At 49.0% G+C, this 24,241-nt stretch overlaps 2 protein-coding genes and 1 long non-coding RNA gene across 5 annotated transcripts; all 3 read right to left on the bottom strand.

Moving 5' to 3' along the window:
* Nucleotides 1-7,294: 7,294 nt before the first annotated feature.
* On the bottom strand, nt 7,295-10,267 carry LOC117847307 (uncharacterized). Of its 3 annotated transcripts, XR_004638585.2 has the most exons (6): nt 9,751-10,267; nt 9,583-9,636; nt 9,112-9,259; nt 8,942-9,012; nt 8,650-8,848; nt 7,295-8,169 (listed from the first exon to the last, which is right to left on the bottom strand). It is a non-coding gene; the product is annotated as an uncharacterized lncRNA (long non-coding RNA). The 3 variants fall into 3 exon arrangements; XR_011897845.1 differs by having other exon boundaries at nt 8,647-8,848; nt 9,112-9,636; XR_011897844.1 differs by having other exon boundaries at nt 9,112-9,636.
* A 3,535-nt stretch (nt 10,268-13,802) lies between these two features.
* On the bottom strand, nt 13,803-15,058 carry LOC117850173 (uncharacterized). Its single transcript, XM_034731980.2, has 3 exons — nt 14,785-15,058; nt 14,236-14,679; nt 13,803-14,069 (listed from the first exon to the last, which is right to left on the bottom strand). Exons 1-3 carry the CDS (start codon nt 14,788-14,790, stop codon nt 13,983-13,985), a joined length of 537 nt encoding a protein of 178 aa, XP_034587871.1. The 5' UTR covers nt 14,791-15,058; the 3' UTR covers nt 13,803-13,982.
* Nucleotides 15,059-18,833: 3,775 nt separating this feature from the next.
* LOC117847664 (uncharacterized) lies at nt 18,834-20,501 on the bottom strand. Its single transcript, XM_034728908.2, has 2 exons — nt 19,432-20,501; nt 18,834-19,325 (listed from the first exon to the last, which is right to left on the bottom strand). The coding sequence occupies exons 1-2, from the start codon at nt 19,882-19,884 to the stop codon at nt 19,266-19,268; spliced, it is 513 nt and encodes a 170-aa protein (XP_034584799.1). The 5' UTR covers nt 19,885-20,501; the 3' UTR covers nt 18,834-19,265.
* Nucleotides 20,502-24,241: the final 3,740 nt, after the last annotated feature.

Here is a 24,241-nt window from a genome sequence, read left to right as displayed (position 1 = left end):
TGGCTAAGGCATGAGTGTCGCGTGTTAGGCGACTTAACCATGTTTTAATCAAGCTAATCCGAGGTGATTCCGCCACAGAAGGCCACCTCCGACGGGCTCTTTAGTCCCGATTGTAATGGAGGGAATCTCATGGGGCGTTTAGTCCCGGTTGAAAACATCAACCGGCACTAAAGACCACCTAGGCCCAACCGGGACCTTTTCACGCGACCCCCCTCCACCTTATCTTCTCTCTCTCCCCTTTCTTATCTCCCGCAGGCAGGCAGCATGCTCCTCTCCCTCCTCCTCCTCCTCCTCCTCCTCTTCCAGGCGGGTGGGCGGGTAGGCGGCGGGCGGGCGTGCTCCTCTCCCTCCTCCTCCTCCTCCTCTTCCGGGCAGGCAGGCGGCGGCGGGCGGCGGGCAGGCGCAGGTGGCGGGCGCCCGGGCGGGCGGGCGGGCAGGCGCGGCTGGCGGCCGGCGTGCGCGGGCGGCGGGTGGTCCATTTTTTTTTTGAACCTTTTTAGTCTCGGTTGGTAACACCAACCGGAACTAAAAGGGGTCTTTAGTCCTGGGTGAATGACCCGGGATTAAAGGACCCCCTTTTGTCTCAAAAACTTAGTCCCGGTTGGATTTTCGGAAACTATGGCCCTATCCAAACGGGACTAAATGTGGGTTTTCTAGTAGTGATACTTTGGTCAGTGGTAAAAAATTCGGTGTCCCCATCATTTTTTGTCAACTTAAGCTCATTTATTTTGTGCAATTTATACTCAAGAATTTTACATCCTATTATTGCAAAAACTTGACCTAAATATTATTTTTTACTTGAGATATTGAATTTTGAGTGTATAATTGTATTTTTAATTGATCCTTTTAGTTTGAAACTGTTATTATTTACTATAAATTTTAAAACTGACTATTGACCTGCTCTAATCAGCCTTCACTACCCTCCTTCACCAGGGCATTATGACATTGGGTGAGCCCCTCTCTAAGGCCACAGGTAGAAAAAGTAACCGAAGGCTTGCAATCCAGTGGCGGAGCGTGAACAAAAATACAGAGGGGCCCAATTTGCCACATCCGGACCAATATGTATAAGAATTGCATAGAAGCAAAATACAATAGGTTCACGTTCATCTGCTTGTGCCTCATCCTGCCATCTTGCTTGTGGGCTTAATTATTAACTTTTTTTTAGACCTCTCCACCTTTTATTTAAATTATGGGAGTACGAATTACAAAACACCATCCGGTCACATGTCTACCGACCTGACTATGGCCCCGTTTGTTTCTGCTTATAAGCGGCTTATCGGTGGAAATAAGCGAGAATCCTACCAAACACTTTGCTTATTTTCACTGATTCTCGCTTATGTGGTAAGCCACTTACGAGAAGTGAAAAGCGAGAAGCGAGAAAATCTTCGCTTAGATTATAATCCAAGCATGGCTAGGAGAAGCATATCAACATTGATTCCCTGCTGCCACTGCTGCCGTGTTCGAGTTTTTGGACATGGCCGCATCAACATTGATTTTAGCAAAACCATGCGGAGGGGGTATCCACTTCGGAATATGAATCTATCCCAGTTGTTGTTGTGACTTTGGGCTTGATTTCAACATCTCCAATTCTGTTATAAACCGTTCCACAAAACAGTGTGTCGACAGCGGACTTTGGAATATATTCTCATGAATTGCCTTGCGTCGTGCATGCCATACTGCCCACAATCTCATGAGCACCCGTGTAAGTTTATCGTGTGGCAGTACGTCCATCACTTCCTTCAGCCAACCTCGGGCGTCTTGATTCTGAGCCTGACCCAAAACTTATGTAATGTCATCATGTTCCAGTGCCCAGACACACCTGGACATATTGCACTCTAGCAATGAATGTCTCCATGAGTCCAAGGCTCCACAAAAACTACAGAAGTTGTTCGGAGCCATGTTCCTGTGGTGGCGCACATCACCTGTTGGGATAGAATGGCGAGCAAGCCTCCACAAGAACATGCAAATATTTGATGGCACCTTGACCATCCATAGGTCAGTCCATTCCTTCTCCACTGCATGTGTATCCAACGTCCCAGCTATGCAGTTGTAGCTCATTTGTTGCATACCAACATTCTATAGGCAGATCTGATAGAGAAAATGCCAGTCCGCTCGTAATGCCATGCCCAGAAATCGTCCCTTCCATCTGAGCTAAGAGGGATATTTGTGATAACTTCTATGTCCATCGGAGTGAAGAAAACATTTAGCTTGTGGCAGTTCCAAGTCCCCAATGTTTGATCAATGAGACCACTAACTAGCTGCAGAGGATTATTTCTGATGCAACACACAGGACGTAACATGCAGTCCCTTGGCAGCCAATTCATACTCCAGATATGTGTTTCCTCGCCATTGCCAATCCTATGAATGATCCCTTGCTTGAGTACCTCTTTGCCATCAATAATTACTCGCCACACCATTGATGGTGACTCACATACTTCAGCATCCAAGAAATCTTCATCAGGAAAGTAGACTGCTTCAAGGATCCATGCACTAAGTGAACCTGGCTCTTGCATAATTCTCCAAGCTTGCCTCGCTAGCAACGCTAGATTAAACATTTCAATGTCCCTAAACCCCAGGCCACCTGCTCATTTAGGTTTAATTATACCATTCCATGCTACCCAGCATGTTCTACGTTTCCCTTCCTTACTCCCCCACCAAAAGCTTCGAAGCAGCCTATCAAAATGTTTGCACAGTCCTCTCGGGAGCTTGAAGCAAGACATGGAGTAGGTCGGTATAGCTTGGGCTACTGCTTTGATCAACACTTCTTTCCCTCCTGACGATAACGCCCACTCCATCCAGCCCTGCACTCGCTTCCACACTCGATCCTTCAGGTACTTAAATGCACCGTTTGTTGAACTGCCTACCTTGGTAGGCATCCCTGGATATTTCTCACATAGAGCTTCATTATTAACCTCCAGAATATTCTTTATTTCTTCTCTTAAGCTTCCTGAGCACCCCTTAGCAAAGTGTATAGAGGACTTGTCCATATTCACTTGCTACCCTGACGCCTTGCAGTACACTTGTAACACGTTCTTAACTTCCTCTGCACTCTCCCTATTCGCTTTGAAGAATAGCATGCTGTCATCCACGAAGAGTAAGTGACTCACCACTGGAGCCAATAGAGCCACCTTGATGCCATTAAGTTGCGTTGACTGAACTCATGATTTTAACAGGCACGAAAGGCCCTCTGCTGCAACAAAAAGAGGTAGGGCGAGATCGGATCCCCTTGACGAATACCCCTCGAGGGTTTAAAACCTTCCATTCACCCACCATTGAAAAGCACCGAGAATGAAACCGTGGTCACCATCGTCATAATCGACTCCACCCAGATTCGGTGAAAACCAAGCCGTATCATGACTAACCGTAGATAATCCTAGTCTACTCGGTCATAAGCTTTCCTCATGTCCAACTTTAGGGCACAACACCTACTATCTTGAGGTCGCTTCTTCAGAAAATGCATGCACTCATAAGCTGTAATGATGTTATCTGTGATCAGTCGCCCAGGGACAAAAGCAGATTACTCTTCAACTATAATTTCCAGCAATATTCTCCTCAACCTGTTTGCCAACACCTTGGAACCAATCTTGTATATCACATTGCAAAGGCTGATCGGTTGAAACTGACCAAGCTCTTCTAGCTGACCCACCTTAGGAATTAATACAGTGCAAGTATTATTTATGCTTGATGGATCATCTTCTCCCTGCAACACCCTTAAAATAACTGATGTTACTCCCTCACCATAGATACCAATGACGCTGAAAAAAATATGTTGGAAAACCGTCTAGCCCTGGTGCTTTGGTTGGAAATATTTGGAACAGAGTAACCTTAACTTCTTCCTCGCTACTTTGGTTGGAAATATTTGGAACAGAGCAACCTTAACTTCTTCCTCACTGAAAGGTAGGAGTAACTGACTATTCATATCTGTTGTGACCTTAATCGGAACCGTGTCTAAAACACGTTCCATATCCTCCATCCTTCCGATGTATACAGATCCTTATAAAAGGCTGACGCCATAATTCCCATCTCCTTCTCATTTTCCGTAAATTGACCATCTGGCTTCTGCAGCTTCACTATCTTATTCTTATTTTTTTGTTGACTTGCTGAAAAAACTTTGTATTCTTATCATCAGCCGAAAGCCACAATATTCTCGAATGTTGTTGCCACATAATTTCCTCTCGGTTGTGCAATTCAACAATTCTGTCCGATATCTTGATCTCTGCATGTCATGGGCTGGTCCTAGCTGGGTCATATCGCAACCTCTAAAGGACCTCATTTAGCTTCTTCAGCTCTTGTCTAACATGGCCAAAAGACTGTGTTTCCCATGCACCGAGGCGTCCAGATACAGCAATCAGTTTTGCCTCCAGCTCCCTGAGCGTGCTCGCCTTGCCCTCGCCCAGCCATGACTGCGCCATCATAGGGGAAAAAATCTTGATGTGATTCCCACATTAGTTCATACCTGGATGCTTTCTTCTTCCATCGTCAGTGGCGGCAATTAGTATTATGTCCCCACCTCAGCAAGATGGGATCATGATCTGAAGCCACTGCCGTAAGGTGACTTACTCGCATCCACGGGAACCTCGTACACCAATCTGTAGTGGCAAGAGCACGATACAATCGCACACGACAGAACGTCCTGCCTGCCACCTTATTCTCGAAAGTCCAGCTGCGCCCTTCATATAGCCAAGGTCATTAAGGCCGCATATATCCACCATCTCCCTGAACGCTTCGATCTGAGCACGGCTGTGCTCTTGGACTCCATTATGCTCGGACCTGTGTAGGACTTCATTAAAATCACCTATGCAGACCCAGGGTAAGGAAGATGTCGCTTTAACAAATTTGAGCATGTCCCATGTCTTGTCATGTTCTAAGACCCGCGCCTCTCCATACACACATGTCAATCTCCATGGATCACTCCCATCCTGCGTTACAATTGCATCAATATGGTATTAGGAGAACAGTAAAATTTCAACTCTTATTTTATTATTCCAAAATGCCTAATCTACCACTGCGGCTAAAACTGCTTGCAGCAAATGCATTATCAAAACCAAGAGTAGTTTTCGAACTCTCCACCCGTGCTTTGTGAACTTGAGTTTCTAAGACACACAGCACCGAAGGGGCAACCCTCTTTGCTAACTCACGAAGTTCCTGACTGTCGTGGCATTGCCCAAACCACAACAGTTCCAGCTAAGGCAACTCATTGCTCCCGGTGGTCCTCCTTCTCAGAGTCCACCATAGATGTGTTTGGAACCTCCTTCTCACTCTCTATGAGTTTCTTTTATTTTTTCTTCTCTCTCGGTGAGATATACTTAGGAGGAGGAGGGGGCACCCCAGTCTCCACTTTGTTGCTCGGCTCTGCCATCATAGAGAGTTGCTTCTTAGCTAACACCTTCCTGGACCTGCCATGCTTCTCCTCCATGGGTTTAACAGGGCTGGTAGCAGTGTCACCAAGTTCCGCATCGGTGCCTTTGTCCAAGCCCACTTCTTCGACCCTGAACCATCATCCAACCCTACCTTATTTTCCATCCAGACTCCTCCCCATGGATACGGGCCCCAACCACCTCGGCCTCTGCCTCTGCCCCTCGCCGGGCGAGCTCCACGCTCTTCTTTGGATCAGTCGCGCTCCACACCTATGTTCCCACGAACCCTGGGAGTTCATGGATGCCACATCTCTTTAGCCACTATCATCCAGTTGCTAAACTAGAGATCCTCCTCTATGTATTCCCCTGCACCACACTCTAGATGAACATGCCCCATAAGACCACAGTGCGAGCAAAATCGAGGAATCTTCTCATATTTGACTTGTATCAAGATGTTGTCCCGCCCCTCCGACGTCAACGTGACAAATCTCAAGAGCGGTCTCGACGCTTCCAGATTAACCCTCGCTCTATGGAAGTCACCTCCACCCGTTGCTATGGCTCTCATCTCTACCGTTAGCAAGCCGCCGATCTTGCTCGCCAGCTGCTTCAAGATTGATTCCGTGCGGTACAGATGTGGAATTATGTGTATCTGAACCCATGCAGGAACCACATGAGGCAAAACTGATGGAATCGCGGTAGATCCGTCGAATTCTTCAAGCATTAGTGCACACCCGCGAAAAATCCATGGTCCTTCTTCCATTATCCTCTTCCAATCACCTAGGCAAAAGGCTTGAACGACAAATATGTTCTTCCCAATTGGGTGAAAAGTCACCTCACGTGTTGTATTCCAAGTCGATCTCATGGTCGACATCAACGAAGCTTCACTGAATTCTTTAACTGTCAGGAGCGTGGCCGCCGCCATGCATTTGAGGCAGGCTCTCCCTGTCTTCCATAGCTAGGAACACCCCCTCCTTCTCTGACTCCCTGAGCTTCAACTTCTGCAGCAGTTCATCAACATCCGCATCGACCCTCCTTACCTTCCCTTTAGATGCATCCGCCGCCATCATTCCGCCTAGAACCCTAGATCATGTTTCCCTTGACTGGAACCTGCCAAGGTCGGGCAGCTAACAATGTCAGCCCCTTTATCAACCCGAGCAGTGCAGTTTGGGGCAGATCGCAGTAGGATTCCGGCATTAAAATCCCCTGCCGCCAGTAACGCCGACGGAGTCGTCCGAAACTGATCGGCTGAATTATTAGCTATCAACAGCCACAACGACTGCAGTTTGCAGTTTGCTCTTGAGAAACTTTTAGGCCGGGGCCCTCTATGGCCCCAACATAGCTCCACCCATGCTGCAATCTAAAGCTGACACTATCACACTTTGTTCACACTATGATTTCAAATCTTTTTATTCACTAGGATCATGCCCGTGCGTTGCTACGAGCAATAAAATATTTATATTGCAATACACGGAGCATTTAATAAGATAATAATAATAATATGAAAATAAGCCCAAATAATTCTGTATTCCTCTCACTACTAAATCTGGACAGCATCAATCATGTGAAATCAAAAGTAGTCAATTGATTAACGGGAAGCAAAGCTACAAGCATTCCTTGCCTACAAGCACAATTTGCCCCATGTCAAGAAAGATTAGATGAAGAAAAATTAGATGAATTGCAATAAAAACATGTGTTTATATGGAATTCGTTTTGAAACAGTACTGAATTCCTTGTTACTTTATGTCGTAACTAATCTTTCTCCTTAGTGCTCATATTAAATCCAAGAACATGGTTACTAAATTAAACAAAGTTAGGTACACTACATAAAGATGTACTCATATTAGATGCACTGCTCCAAAAACTGAATGGTAAACAAAAGAGACAGGAAAGTCCAAAACCAACATTGATCATATTTTGGGACAGTATTGCAACAGTGATTTACAGGCACACTCCTATATAACAATTTTGAATATACTATCCTTAATCAAAATTGAACAATTTCACATGCATGAACTCACTACTGAAGTCTTTTGTGGTACCCTAAAGAACTAATGGGGTAGAACACTATGGTCATGGCGACACGCACACGATCTCACCACAGCGATCCCATGTGAGTCGATGGACTGGACGAAGCCATTGAAGAGGCTAAAGGGATACAGTCACGACCATGGCCGGCGGTGTAGACAACTGCAGGTCGCTAAATCAATTTGACCACCAACATATTACTAATTTCAGGCCTTTTGCAAAAATCGCTGAATACACAGTGGCACAATTCATCAAACCGGCAGCGAGCACAGTATTACCATAGAACAAATGAGGCTAACTATATATTCTTTGTCGAAACTATATTAATGCAATGAGCGAGAAATCTACTAAGATGCTATTTATATTTAGATTATGCAAAATGAGTGAGAACGACACATCAAACTTCTCTTGACTTACAATGGCTGCACTAACTGGGTCCATTCAGGCATCCAACCCTAACTATAGTTTAGCAGCGGTATAACAATCAGGCCAATTATATTTGTGATGACAATGAAAAGGTGAGATACTTATATGACAAAGCTCATATAAGTTGATACTCAACCGATATTTAGAAAAAAAAAATGAGGAAATGATATTTAGAAAATTAAACATGCAACGTTCAACAATGAAATGCATAAAAAATAAATACAGATAAAAAGAAACAAGTATAAGCAGGTACTCACGGTGAATAAGTAACTGTTACCTGAAACTTCATAAACACTTATGATAGCTCCACTGAAAGGTATATCAGATGTATGCAGATGAACTTTCAAATTTATTTCAGTTGCTGCTACAAGAAAATAAAGCTTCAATATGTGAAGTAGTTCTCGTGCCACAAAGCTTTTCATTTCTTTCTGAAATAGTTCCCATGCAAATCAAACAACACTCAAATTTCTTTCTGAAAGAACATTAGCTGGTCATTCTTTCTGAAATAGTGGAAATATTGGCATGGAGAAAATCACATGCCTCCTCTTTGGTTCTGAATTAACCAAGTAAAAGACATCCTATCCTACCCTTATATGAAGAGACCTGTATATTCATGTGTAATGTCTAGCTTCATACCTAAACTATATTCAGAGACCTATATCTACCCTTATATGTCCACCAACAAAACAATATGAAATATGAGGCAAACACTGGACCAAAAACAAAAAGGACACCACAAAGTGGTTTCTAGTAGATCCAACTAATAACAAGAACTAATTCACCCAACTAATGATGTTTATCCAGAAAGAAAACGTTAGGGTAGGGGAAGAGATACTACTACCTGATTCTTGCGAGCTTGTTTGGTGAGGCCGATTGACTTTAAACTGAGACAAGGATAATCAAATGAAAATAATTTTTATTAGATGTATACCACCACTGGTAAGCAAAGTAAATAAAGTTACAAACCACATAGCATCTGCAAAGTATAATCTTGCACAATGTACATCTAGTTGTAAGGACATATACAAATTACAGAGCACCTGCAAAAAAAAATTGAAAATAGCATCACATGGGCATGTACCTTGGTCAGAACACCAATCAAAAAAAGGTATTAATATAGGAAAAAGACCGACCTGGGCAATGCTTAAAACAGAAACAACATGCACATGGTTGCCTTCTCCCAGCAAGTTAGGTCCTTTCTGAACTGTATATAGGAAAATGAAAATTAGCTTCACAAAAATAATTTTAATTTTATGGTAAGTACTTGTAGCTTCACAACATGCACATGGACGCAGGAATTTACCTGTATGATGATTACACTAATTTTATTAGGGAACTCACTTGGCAAATCCCTCTGCTCCTTTCTTTCCTTTTCTGCAAGCACATCCAAAACAAAAAGACCACGCTGCTGCTTCCCAGAATGCATCTGGCCTTGCTCAGGAACTTTTCTACTGTTGGGAGAAACTCGGTGTCGTACATGAATACACAACATCAGATCATCACGTATAGTGAATTGGTTGCACTAGCTACAAATTATGTGCTACAAATAAAGTCTAAATTTCGAATCCCCAGATATGGCATCAGCTGCACAACAATTTGTTAGCTAATTGAGTAATCATGAATTGCAAGATGATGGTGATGGTAGTCTTCACTAAGGTCATAAGTCAAGATGGAATTGGGGATCAATCAAAAAAGTAAAAAAATAAATTCACCTCCTAAATTGATGATCCAGTGAAGCCTAATTGACGATGGAGATAAATAGAGGACAAGTTACCTGAATGCAGGAGCGCTGCAGTTCTCTGTCCGCCAGCCCTGAGGAAATAATAATCTGCATAAAGAAACTCTGATCAAGCATCTATGTATGAATGACCATGGGGTTCGATTAAGGCATGGTAAATTGGATTGACTCGGACAAGCTTACAAAATCAAATCGATCCCTTACCTGGTGTAGATGTAGATCAAGCCACCATCGACTCCACACGAGGATAACGATACTCCAGGACCGCAGTCTCCTTATGCAAGCTAGTCCCTCGCGCTTGGATGGCACCAACAACAACCTCTCTGCTAGTTCCTCGTGCCACCCGAGCCGGGGGGCGGCGAGGTAGGGCGAGAGGAAGTCGCGATGGGGTAGCGGCGTGGCACGGTGGTGCAAAGGAGATGAGGGAGGACGGTTGGAGTCAATGCGATGCGGAGGCAGAGACTGGGGATCGCCAGCAGCTCAACGCTCATCCCCACCACGGCGGCCGCGCTCCCAGCCCTCATCCTCCTCTCCGCTATCGCGCACCTACCGCACCCCGACCCCGTTGCCCACACCAAAGCGTAGCCACGGCGGGGGTCGTGGACCCGTGTGGAGCACGGGGGTGAGGTGGACAGTCGGGGAGCCACCGAGCCGGAGGGTCGTGGGGTGCGGCGGCGGGAGGCGGCGGCGGGCTCGTGGGATCAAGGCGTGGGGAGATGATGGAGGAGGACAGCTTGGACTGGTAGTCTCGGTTCAAGGAGTCTATGGACCAGGGTGCTAGAGTAGTCTACGGTGCACCACGTCCACACGAAGGGGTATGGTTTATATTTGAGACATCGGTCTTGGATCTAAAGGTTGCATCTTCATCTTCTAGCTCCGATCCTGCCCGATGATGACCACACGGCAGCACCATGCACGTGCATGGCCGGAACTTTGCCGAAGAAAATGTAGGACATAGTATGAATGACGTATTCCAATGATAAACACAAAAACAAAAAGAGGAGGCAAAGGGGATCTCAATTTGAGCCTCACAAGGGGCTGCGGTGGTTCGTCTCCGATCGGGTCATGAGTGCCGCCGCCGCCGCCTCTGCTCCTCAGGGAAGTACATCGCCTATACCGCAGAAATTGCCGGACAAAGAGAGAGGAACCAAGGAAGTGCAGGTGTTGATCGCGCGTGAGAATTGGCCGTCCCGTTTTGAATCTCGGTAGGATGATCGGACGCAATGGTGTGGCGATTGAGGACACGACATGTGGCGATGGACCACGGGCACAATTGGTGGGACGTAAGGGGAAGGAAGTGAGGGGCAGCGGCGGAGGGGAAGGATTTGAGGGGCAGCGGCAGCGGGGAAGGGGAGAGGCGAGAGGCACGAATCTATCGTAGAGCGGAAAAATGTTTCTGTACGCGAAGGGACGTTCCAGGGCGTGCGGAGGGGGTTCGTTCGATCGTAGGGCACAGAGACCCCGTCGCCGCTTCTGTCAGGCATGAAGGGCTCCAAATCGATGGAGCAGGGGACGATGGAGCGGAGGAACCGCGACGTACGACGTTTCGTCGCCTCTTTGCATTTTTTAGGAGTAGAGAAAAATAATCAAAATCTTAGGAATTTTGTACTCCCTCCGTTCCAAAATGTAGATTGTTTTAACTTTTTCTATATACATATATTTTGTTATGCACTTAAATATATGGTTACATCTAGATATATAGCAAAATCTATGTATATAGAAAACCTAAAATGACATACGTTTTAAAATGGAGGGAGTAGTAAAGTATAATAAGTATTTGTGTTTTATATAGGCCCTTTTGTCAACTGTTAACTAACCGGTATTAAAGGATCTGTATAAGGTCAATAGGGTATAGCCGTAGGTTAAGAGCGCTGTAGCGTTTCTCCAAACAAGTATTTACAGTTTATTTGGCACAGTATAATTAGTAGTGTTATAAATAAGTCATCTTGCCAACTGCCAGAAAAAAAATATGGTGCGCGTATACTCAAATGAAATGATAGCTGCTTCGGCTCGCTCACTGTGTATAGGATAGGCAAACTAAAGAAAGCCGTTGGGCCGAAGCTAGGAGGCAAACAAAACTACGTACCACCATGTATATGGGCTTGGCCGAAGAACTAGGAATCAATGGCTTGCATGTAAAAATTGTGAACGCTCACGGAGAAACCTTGGCCTCACGCGCTCAGATTTGCATCGTTGTTGGGCCAGATGGGGCACCAATGGCCAGATTTCACCAATTACTAATGTGGGGCTAAATCTGCTGAGTGAAGGCCTGTGCCGTCCCTCCCTCCCTCACAGACAAAACCCTCACTAAATCTGGCCGTAATTAATGTGTCCGCCCCTACGTGCTCTTAATGGGCCCATCCGTTGGCGGCGGCGGCAGCTTCCGGTGCAAATCTTCTCCTTGCAAGCGGTGGAACAAGGAACCGCTGCGTACGAATACGATCAGCAGCAGAGCAAAGCAGAGGATTTCAAACAAGGCTGCGCGCCTGCGCCGGTTGCCTTGTTATCGTTTCCTACGCGTGGTTGTCAACGAACGTACCATAGAAGCGGATGGAGGGCGTTGGAGTTGGACGGAGACGACGCGTGGGTGTGTCCGCCGACGTACGTAGCGCAGCTGGCCGTCGTGGCGGCGGGGCAGGATCCATCTTGCCACTGCATGCAGCTGGCAGCTGCAGAGGAGCCACTGGTCAGAGCCGGGCGGCTTCACACTTCACAGTGGTGGAGGCTGAGAGCTTCGTCTAGCGAGCCCGATTGCAAGACACACACAATGAGGACGAAGCCGACGACGTGTCCGGCATGGCTCGGGGGGAGGCAGTCATCCTTCGGAGCGTTTTTCTTTTGGGGTCCGCACTTGGAGTGAATCCGCCAGAAACTGCTCGCCGCGCTAGAAGAATAAATAATGTGCAGGATATATACCACACCGGCCACGCCGCCCGCCGCCGGGCCCCGGCACTGCCAACCATACGTGACGTATCCCCTGGCGCGGCACTGCAACGCATTGGAAACTTCCGGCGCCAGCAGCCTACGTACGAGCCGAGCGAGATGGTGGTGGACGCAGCGGCCGGCGGCCGCCACGACGCGCCACTAGCCGGCGCGGCGGAGATTCTCACCGTGGCCGTGCGGCGGGCCGTTTCTGGTGAGGTGCAGCCGTGCCGTGGAGGTGGACCTGACCTGCAGGGATAGTTTTTTTTTTCTCTGTTTTCACTCTAGTTTTTTCTTTTGCCGGGTAGATAAAAATTTGAGCAATTGACCACGGGCGTCACATGCATTGGGTATTTGGGCTGCACGTAACGTCACACGTACTGTCACCATGGGGAAATGAAAGTATCGGATCAAAGGGTGCCTCCTCTAATCAAACATGTCCTGACTTTCACGGTTTCACCACGTTCGGGTCCAGCGTGGGATTGGAATGGATAAGACATGTCAATGCCGGGTCTTTTAATCTACAAGTTCCAGAAAACCATGGTGTTTTTGAAAATCACGTTTCAGATGATAAAAAAAGTCGTGTCAAGGGAACTTCTTTTGCAACGCAGAGAATCTAGGGGTACCACACACACACACCCCACCGGTGTCTCGTCTCGCGGTGCAGAGAACCAGACCATCACTGTCGTTTTTTGCAACCCATAGATTTTAACAAACACAGGGATCTGAATTCCAACATGCGTACATGAGTCGGTGGGAAATTACTCCAGTATTTCTGATGTGTGTAAACAACAGAAAGAACAAGAAGCAGGTTGCGCATCGAACTTGTAACAGCTTATCATGCTAGTTGGTTCAAGCACGTAAATTGAAAAGAAAAACAAGCCTAGACTGCACGTTTGGACTTTGGATCACGGAACATGCGTAAGTGGAAGTGAAACTACTCTCCCTGGACTTTTGATCGCTCGGTTTCAGACCTGCAGAGAGCGGCCAGAACAGAAACCAGGGCCTTGTTTAATTGCTTAACTTTGGAGTGCCAAAATTACTATAGCAACACTATAGTGTTTCGTTTGTATTTGTGAATTATTATCCAAATATTAACTAATTAGGCTCAAAAGATTCGTCTCGCAAAGTACAACAAAACTGTGCAATTAGTTTTTAATTTTGTCTACATTCAGTACTCCATGCATGTACCGCAAGTTTGATGTGATGGGAATCTTCTTTTTGAATAGTGCCAAAGTTAGGATTTTGGAGTGAACTAATCGAGGTCCAGCTCGAGTTTACCAGCGGGATTCCGTATACTGCCTGCATTCCCTGACAGGAGAGACTGTAGTCTGGGACAGTGAATTACCGAGGATGGCGCTTGGTCAAAAGAAAATTACAGTGGAGCAGTGGCGGTGCCACATTGTACAGTACTCTAGTACAAGTATAAAAAAGAACCCTATAATTGCACGATCTGAACTAGCTTAAATTGGATACAGTGAACCCTGAACAAGTAAATACGGGTGGTAAAGTAACTATTCAGCCGGCACGCAATTGAAGCCGAAGCAACTCATACACAGGCTCCTCGACGCTTTCTTCCTCTTCTTCTTGTCCTCCTGATGCTGCATGCATGAGGCATTAATGAACGAAACAGAGAATTAGATCTTCAGTTCATGATAATCATTTAAGTTTTAACCATGCGTGTGTCAGTGGTACTAAGAACACCACTACTGACAAGAACAGACTAATAGTAAGACGAGTGCAGTGCTTTAGCGTTTGCGCACGTACCCATCTTCTCGGCTCGTCGTCGTTGGAGACGAACTCCGGCGGGGGAACCTGGTACAGGTCCTTGTCGACGGGCCGCACCACCCGTCGCGCCCCGGCGGCGGCCTTACCACCCTTACTGGCCGGCGTGCGCGGCACCGACGACGGCGGCACGGCGTCGGACGCCCTCGCGGGCGTCGCCGCACGACGATTAAGCCCCCGCTTGCCGCCGCCGCCTTCCGTCTTCTCCGGCCTCCGGGCCTTCCTGCTGGCGCTGGACGGCGGCGGCATCCGCGGCGGCGGTGAGTACTTGAACCAAACGTCGCTGCTGGCCTCCAGCTCCGGCGCCGCCGCGGCGTACCACTGCTCGGAGGAGGAGGCCGCGGCCACGGCGGGCGTGGCCAGCTCGCCGCTGTAGTAGTAGTAGTTCCACTCCCCGAACGCCGGCACGCGCCGCCGTCTCGCCTTCTGCATGCACGTACCAAATTAGCTCGTCGATTAGGATCAGTAGACCATGGGGCGCCAAATTTACTTTTACTAGTTGATCAGATTCTTCGCTAAAAATTCACTTACCTCCATTTGCACACGGCACGGCGCACGGGGCAGGCGACAGAACGAGAGAAGAAGGGACTGGACTGGACTGGATCACAAGGCAAGCGAGCTACGGTCAGAGAGTGTGAAAGCCTAACTAGGTAGTCGTGTGGCGGCGGCGGAGGAAGGCGGCCATTCGCTGGGCGTGTGAGCCTCTACTTATAGCCGGAACCGGAAGAGAGGCGAGTGCAGGACTGCAGGTGGAGGAAGCTAGCTAGAGAAGGAACGGGCCGAGAGGTGTGAGACCTTGACTTGGAGAGAGATCGGGGGGGGGGGGGGGGGGGGGGGGGGGGGGGGGGGGGGGCGGTTGGGGGTTCCATGGCACGAAGAAGATAGGAAACGAGGGGGATCCAAGGCGGCTGCACTGCATCAGCAGCAGCGGCGGCAGGGAATGGGCTAATGGCCCCTTGCCACAATGCCACCGATCGAGAGCTAGCCAAAGCCGGCCTCTGCATGCGGCGCAGCAGTAGAAGCTACCACTACCACTACTAGTGGTAAGCGACCACAGTAGCGAGCAGCTCGGTAGCCAGGTGGAGGAAAGCTCGGTGTGGGCCCTGTGGGGGACGGGACGGCTGTGCAGAGCAGAGCTGCATGCGGCGGTGTAAATGCGAGCTTGACGTCGCCTCCGTGGACGGATCCCGTGGCCGCCGGGGGCCGTGCAGTGCAGTGGCCGTGGTCGTCGTCGACCGACCTCTGCTGACGACTGACGCAGAGGATTGCAGGGCCCCCGGTGTGGTAAGGCCTGCTTGAGGGTTTAGCTGGCTTATAGAGTATTTTCTCATATGTTAATAATAATATATAGAGAAGAGCTATTTGTTAATGAAAAGATAATCTCGTACACGTATTTTTAAATTTCATTCGAAGGATGCTTAGAACTATTACTATTGGTGGAGGCCTAAGTATTTACCGGCTGCCTTTGGGATGCGCAAGGGCAAGGCCAACTTTACGTTCGTGTGTGTACAGGGCGGGTGTGTGAGGACGCGACGCGAGAGGTGAGCTTTGACCTTTGTCACCGCGGACTTTGGGCAGGGCAGCCGCTTATTTGGAAGTGCATGTGAACCACTGATAAATTCCGGCAAAAATGCAAACAGTTGGCCGGCTGGCTAGCTCGAGAGAGTCCACGCATGCACAGTGCGCGTGTCAGTAGCTGCACGCTGGGAAGGGAGCCACTCGTCTTCACACATGGTACAACCCGACCGCTGCTTTGCTGATCACTGCTGGAGCTAATCTGTGGCAGATCGATCTTAAGCTTAAACGGTATGGTTTTGTTGGTTGCTTTCGTGATTTAGCAGTCATTGTACACGTGGAGTCGTGGATTCTCTGATGAAAGCAACGGACTCCGTTAGGCGACAATAATGTCACTGTTGCTAATCGAGGAAAGCCACGTCCGTACATACATCCGCTAATTGACTTAAAAAAAGATTAGTTGACTTTGGACGGTCAGCTCCCTTCTCAGTCCCTGTCATTTCCCTCGGCAGCTTTGTCCCACCCTGCCACGACCGTCTCTCTCGTTCCTCAAGTCCAATCGCATCAAAGCGTACGTGAAAGCAGAGGAGGCGCCTTGCTTCCGAGGAGATATTGTTTTTAGAGGTCCTCTTTAGTTTAATTAATTCAATTAGTATTTGTCTAAAATGTTCTGGACGTTGAATGTGGATTTGTAGTGCTTTAGCTTCGCTTGAGCTCGCTAGCAGTCGTTCATTGACCGAGCAGCGAGTACGTAGCTGAAAAATCAAATGATCCCAAATAAACTAACTCTAACAATGACAGCTAGTTCAAAAGAAATTCGGGAGGTGAGCAACATAAAAGATATACATTATTTCTACTAATTTACTATCTTGCCTCCCCTTGTTATTTGACATTACTATAAAATTATCTGAGAGTTCCTCTTAAAAGGAAAAGTACGAAGGGAAAAGACTGTAGCAAACCATTTCATGGCCACCTCAACAAATTTTTGTCTAAGGCCTAAGGCCATGTTTAGTTCCCTCAAAACTCTCAACTTTGACACTATGCAAAAAGAAAGATTTCCCATCACATCAAACTTGAGGTACATGCATGGAGTACTAAATGTAGATGAAATTAAAAACTAATTGCACAGTTTTGTTGTACTTTGCGAGACGAATCTTTTGAGCCTAATTAGTCAATATTTGGACAATAATTCACAAATACAAACGAAACGTTACAGTGTGCTACAGTGCTATAACAATAATTTTGCACCTCCAAACTTTGGGCAACTAAACAAGGTCTAATTTCTACCCTAGACACCAGAATAAACCCTCTGATTTTTTTACAACTCTGCACCTAAAGATCAAAACCGGCTCGACTTTCATCCTTAGCTGGTCAGAGGTGACGCAGCAGTGGTTTTTGCTCCAAGCTAGCATTTTTTTTTCACCCCATGACATCGTACCAAGAATAATAGGAGGATGGCGTGGGAGCGGTGGAGGTTTTGGTCATATTCAAACCATAAGACATGCTTTTTCAATGGGCTCCACGTGACCCCACAATATAAGGCCCATCAAGCTAAAATAAGATGGCGCAATAGCATTTGCAGAGATATGCGCAGGATAGATTGATGATAGAAGTCAACTCAGAATGAATTTGAAAATGAAGCTTAACTCGTTGGGAAGTATACTTGATAATCTTTTCGTGAAAAGAGCTAGTTTGTTGTTGTAAACATCATAGTATAGAATGAATTAAGGGTCAAATGGAACATTTAACCGTGTTCCGTTCCAGCAATCACGAACTGAACTACACGGTTTTGAAGCTCACGGAACTAGCTGGACAAATGCAAGAGTTGATCCACAGCCACCCAAAATTTACTCTCTCTCCCTCTCTCTCGCGAAGAGTTGAGAGCCCTTATTTGTTATTACTCAGAAACGTTATTACATTCCTGAGCAACAATGTGCTCAACACAAACCGGAAAACACCCAAAATTTACTTAGTTCGTTATATGTCATCTAAGGCATCGTTTGGTGAACTATTCCCTCCGTCCCAAATTACTATTCGTTTTGATTTTTCTAAAAACAACTTTTGATATGTATCTAGACACAGGGGGCGTTTGGTTCCCTTTGCTTATTTTTAGCAAGTGTCACATCAAATATATAGATACTATTTGGGAGTATTAAACGTAGGCTATTTACAAAACCTATTACATAAGTGGAGGCTAAACGGCGAGACGAACCTATTAAACCTAATTAATCCATCATTAGCAAATATTTATTGTAGCAACACATTGTCAAATCATGGACTAATTAGGCTTAATAGATTCGTCTCGCCATTTAGCCTCCGCTTATGTAATGGATTTTGTAAATAGTCTACGTTTAATACTCCTAATTAGTATCTAAACATTCGATGTGACGGGTGCTTAAAAATAAGCAACCGAACCAAACTAGGCCACAGTATACATATAGGTGCAGTCAAAACAAGTAATATTTTGGGACGGAGGGAGTAACAATGATCCTATGAACACACAAAAATCTTATGCTCAAAACTACAAGAAAAGAAAAGGATTCCTTAAAGAAACTACTAAAAGAAAAGGACAGTAGTAACTCCCAAGACAGAACCCACGCATTCACGTCGACACGCGCTATTTGGAACAATTAAGCATTACTAATTACTCTTACACACAAAAATTGCCTTTACTTTACAGCCTTTTCCCCACTGATTTGTACCGGCTTGCCCCTCCGACAAACCAAGCAGGGGAGCTCTGCCAAAATGGACTGGCGCTGGCGCGTCTAGATTAATGGAGCCGGCCAGCTCGCCAGAGGGAAACGCAGGCAGCTTTGGGGCCATGTGTTGGAAGCATTTTGATCTGTTTACCCTTGTATACGGGTACAGAATCGAAACGCTTGCTCTGCTCCGTGCACATCCATTTTTTCCTTTTGCTCTCTGTCTTTATTTAGGGTACGGGCAACTTTCTATGAACATCGATGGTTCATAAAAAGCTCTAACCAAAGCACGTACGTCATGGACGGTAAACATAGTCGTTCGTAAAGTGCTGTTCAAAGCGTGTCAGTGTCACGTTGCATTCAAGCTGAGGCAGGGCAGGGGCTCGGAACTGCATTCAAGTTTTGACACAGATAATACAGGGGGCATCCGGGCAGCGCGGATGCATGGCAACAATGGAAGAACAGCCCCAAGAAATGGAAGAAACAAATTGAACCAGCAAAACTTGTGTGGGAGGTTTCTGGCCCATGAGTGATTAAGGAGCAAGATGGCTCCATCTTTCATCCAAGTTACAGTACCACTACTAACTAGGACTCCTAAGAGACTTGCTACTTCCTAATCCTAGAACTAATAGAAGGCTAGAACTCCATGCCATGACAAGATGCTGCAATCCACACACACATCCAACGTGGAGAGGAAGCAAACAAGAACAGAGCACAACTATTACTAGATTCCATGCGCCATAGCTCTTGGTTTGTTGCATCGGCCGGCGCGACGCCATTGGTGTTTTCTTCAGCTCATCAGGCGACGCAGTTGAAGCCACCCAAGCAACCCATCCAAAGGCTCCTCGACGCCCTCTTCTGCAAGCAAAAAAACAAGCATGAGAATTTCAAGTTTGCAAGAAGAAAGAAGATTATCCGGAAGAGGAGCTTTGCAGTCGTTCTGCTCTGCAAGAACGTAACGTACACGTCTCGGCCGGCGGGAGACAGTGGTGTCCTCCGGCTGCGGCACCCGGTAGAGGTCCGCGTCGACGGGCCTGACCACCCTGCGGCCGCCCTTTGCAGGCGCCGCGCGCGCCACCGCGGCGGCACCAGCGACGGACGCCCTCGCCCGAACCTCCGTCATCGGCACGCCCCCGTTCCCGCCGTCGCAGTACGGCAAATTCTGGTCCACCGGGACCGCGACCGCTGGCCTCCGCGGCTTCTTGGGCGCCGGCGGCCTGCTGCGCGGTGGCGGCGAGTACCTGAACCAGGCGTCGCTGCAGGCCTCCGGCTCCGCCGCCGCGTACCACCAGGAGCCGGAGTCGCCCGCCGCGGCGCCGGAGTACTGCAGCTGCGGCTCCTCTGAGGAGGACGAGGAGTAGTAGTAGTTCCACTCCCCGAACGCCGGCACGTGCCGCCGCCTCGCCTTGTACTCCATGGCCTCCTGTCTGCTGGTCTCTCACTCTCTGTCTCTCTCACACGCCGCCGCAAGCAAGGGAGAACTAGCTAGAACGAAGCTGATGCTGAGTTGGGTCTGAGCTAGTAGTAGCGGAGAAGCTATGGCGGCGGCGGCGGTGGTGGGAGAAGGCCAGTGGCTGGACGCACGTACTTATAGCAGGAATGGAAGCAAGGAAGCCCCAGAGCACGCAACGCTGCTCTCTGGCCTGGAGACGAGTTGAGCTTGGCGACGGTGGGAAAAAGGAATGGGGTGGAGACGAGTTGAGCTTGACGAGTCTGAGCTAGCAGTCGTGGCTTGCGCTGTACTGCTCGGCCGGCTCACCAGCGACCGACCGGCGAGGAAGCAACAGTGGCGGCGGCAGGGGCGGGCGCGCGTTTATGAGGGGTCCTTGGCTTCCTCCATGCTCCTGCGGGCAATTCATGGAAGCCTGTGTGTGTGGGCCGTGTGGCATGCCTCTGATGAGCAGCAGCAGCAGCAGCGCCCTGCAGCGTCCGCAGGCTTTTCGGCGGGGCCCCTGCCGGTGCCCTACCCGGCTACCCTCTTGTGTTGGCGGTGGCCTGTATGATTTGGGCATGAGTGGGGATTGATTAGCCAAAGCGATTAAACAATTGCGTTGCGTCGTCTCGTCTCCTACGCATGCAGGTGCGTGCAGAGACTTTCTTGGCACTGATTGAATCACTTTGCTCACGAATGCCTACGACGCAGGTACCCACAGGCTACGGCTGCGATCAATGGCTTGCTTTGCTTGCTTGGAGTGCACTTCAAGGAAAAACACTCCCGAAATCCTCTGGGACAGGAAGAGGAAAGACTTCTTGTGGTGTAATGCCGAGTCCCATGCCCAACTCCAAGAGGAATGGCCCAAGATAAAAGGATTCGAAATCAAGGTCAAGATTTTGCCCATGCAAAATAATGCAAAACCCTACTTGTGGCCATTTGTCAATGTCCATGGCATGGCTCTCGAAATTCGGTGCTGGTATGGTCAAAACATGCAGCAGCAGGTCGTGTTGACTTTTCGTCACGAGGAGTCGTCAGTCGTCACAATAAACTACCGCGTGGGCCCTTTCGTCAGATTGCATCGGGACGCTGCCCTCTCGATCGGGCGCGTGAGAGGCCCGAGGAGCAAAACGGTTGGCCGAAGCCCGTGTGTCAGAAGAGGAATGGCTAGCAGCAAGCAGGCATGGCTCATGGCTGGCTGTTGGTCCTGCCAGGCCCACTGATTGATCCAGTGGATTTACTCCTAGTAATTGCTGTTAGAGGAATGGGCGCGTAGGAGAGTAATCGGCAGGGACAAACACGAAAAGGCGTTGCAACAAGGCAGGAGTGTGCTACAGTGGACGGGACGGTGGACCAGTAGTTTAATCTCGCGACTAGATGGAGCAGGGCAGGTACCGGGGCAATAAACGCAACACATTCATTCTCTTCTCGCCGTCTCGTGAGTCGGAGAGAGAGGAGGAGAGGAAGAACGGAGGAGGAAATGCATCGTGGGCCATCAATGGCCGGCCGGCCGGCCCGGCGCTGCAACCGCGCAACAGCAGCAGAAGCCCTGACGCGATGGATGGCCCAGCACCAGCACCAGCACCAGCACAGCGCGCAACGAATGCGAGTTGCAGGCGTCGCCATGCCGCGGGTACAGCGCAGCGCAGTGTGCACGGCTCGCGTCGCGTCGCATGGTGCCGCACGCACCACCGGTCATCAACGACGACCAGCAACACTCTCTCTCTCTATCTGACCATTCATCGATGGGCGCCTGGCAATGGGATCTGCTGCCAATCTGCCTCGCGTGCAGTTCTCTTCCCCGGCCGGAGCCGAGCCCGAGCGGGCATTCAACGCGGCCTGTCAGTGTCAGGGCCCTCTCATTATGCGTCGCATCGGACTTGGAGAGGCTAGAAGCAGTAGCATCTCCCAGTGCTAGAAGCCCGTAGCAGAAGACGCATTTTACCAGCACGACGGCATGGGGTGCCTTTTACCTCTTGTCTTGTAGCTGCCTGTAATGGCTGTTTCCGCAACAACTTTGCTGGGGTTGCATTGACGGGCAAAAAGGAGATGCAGCTCTCACAGTCCATAAAGCTGGCCGCCGGTGAGCACGGCTGCGGCGTTCGTGCCTGACCTGCGTTCGAACCGCAACGGGGAACGTCCGGCCGGGGACCGGGGAGCGGATGATATGATGATGCCTTTGCGTACGTGAAGTAGGGGACGACCCATGCCATGCATGACCACCTCCATTGGTGCACGTACGCTAAAGTATACTATTACTACCGGTCTACTAGGGACATCTCTGTTTTTACCGATCATATAATTTGTATCCTCTCTGTGATTGTGTCACCCAATGGCGAACGACCTTAATTTCGCTAATTTTCTTGGTCGTGCTGATCTCCCTTGCGATGTTGCGGCCAGGTTAATGCAAGCACCAATACAAAAACAGTTTATGGGATCGGTTGAAATAATATTTTCAGGGACGGCTCTACATTATCTAACAAGTATCTTCTTTACCATTACGCCGTTCAATTTTGTCGAGTATATACAATACATTTCACCAGGCTTGTTTTGGAATTGCAAGGTTTATTTTGTCGAAGAAAGAACCTACTATTGGAGATGTTTATATAATAAAGGGCTGGTACATGTCTGGCGATCTATAATGCGTATAATACTACTACCACAAGCCCATTCCCTGTTGCACGACTCCTCTTATTGGCGCAAGACGGAATGCAGAGCACTAATAAATTCAAACCAGACGGAGCAGCAAGCAGCAGCAGGCCATGATGTGTTGTTAACGCAGGGAAGCGTCTTCTTGCGAGGAGGAATTGCCAAGCCCAGTTGCCCGTGAATGAATCATAAATGGCGCAACAGTGCCGATCGACGCGACGGCACAGCATCAGCGATTCAGCGTCCTCCCGCGCAACGAATGCGCGCCATGCCGCACAGTGGGCGGCACGGCCGCGCCTGCATCCGTGGCCACGTAGTACCTTCCGCCATGGCACGTCGCCTCATCACCGGCCGCGGCTGGTCGCCTGGTCATAAACGACGACGTCGTCGACGAGCAGCTACATACCAAAACATGGCGCGCCGCACGCAGCCGCGAGCCCCGGTCCCCGATCCCTGCGGGGCACAGTGCAGCGGTCGGCCGAGAGAGATTTATGGCCGGCCTGTTGGGTGTTGCCATCTTGCAACCCAACCTGCCCCGGCGCGGCGCGCGTGCTCCGTCCGTGCACATACGCACACGCACAGGCCGGCCGGCATGGCGCCATGGGCCGGCGCCACTGTTCCGCAGCGTCGCCGCGCGCACTGTGGCGTGCGTCAGGGCTCGCCAGAGGTCTTGGGCATGGAGAGGCTAAGCCCGTGACAGCAGTACGAAGCGCACGATGCAGCGTCCTCTTCCCCTCGCTGACGACGTCATGGATCGGAGCTGGGGCGGCTCTGGCTTGTCCCGTAGCTGTAATGGCGTTTGTGCATGCGCGAGACTCGTACGGCGTGGGGGCGTGCTCTAGCATCGTGGCAGTAGCATGCGTGGCCGCAAGCGCAGGCGAGCAAAATGAAAGATGCAGGGAACGGGACCATGGACAGAGTGGGCAGGGCACGTCGGTTGGCACCACTCTACAATCTACATCCATCTAAGCTGTTGCGTGCAACGCGGGTACGTACGGGGACCTGCAATCCCCCGCATGCGTCACTGCCGATCTCTGGACAGTAGCCGAAGAAGGAGAAGGTAGGTAGGTGTCAATGCGGCTCTGTTTTGGTCAGTGGAGGGAGACGACCGCGTGCGTGCCATGGCCATGCGCCATGCCTGTGCGTTAGAGGTGGATCAGAACCGAACATCAGGGGACCAGAACGTAATACAGTGATGGTGTATCCGTATCCGAACCCTTCCATGGTCGATCATCTCACATGGCCTACCAGCTTGGTTTGCTTTACAGTATTTGGCCACTTAATCTGCCAGTTTAGTTGGCATCCCTTTTTTGGCTCGTATAATCAGCAAATGATCAGCAGCTAGTGATCGATCGAACCAGCACACTGTACCAGACGTATACCCAGAGTCCGGTGAATTGAATCCGCATGGAAACCCCAGTGCTGCAGTTCGCGTTGCATCTTGCTGGGGGCCTGGCTGCTGCATGCATGCTGTTGCTGCCGATGAGGCCCCTGCTCTGCAATAACTTTGCCATCGTACTATCTAGAACTGCAACTCTGCATGCACACTTTTGGCGCAAATGCATCGGCGTGCAACTGTCCTCGATCGGCACTGTGCAGGACGCACCGGCTTGTGATGGCTGTACGTGCCACATGGATGAGCGCAGTCATGTGAGCCCACAGATTGAACTCTTAAAACGGGGATGATGGCAAA

This window comes from Setaria viridis, chromosome 3 (genome assembly GCF_005286985.2).
Source record: "Setaria viridis chromosome 3, Setaria_viridis_v4.0, whole genome shotgun sequence".
NCBI lineage: Eukaryota > Viridiplantae > Streptophyta > Magnoliopsida > Poales > Poaceae > Setaria > Setaria viridis.
This window is presented reverse-complemented; position numbering and strand designations above follow the sequence as displayed.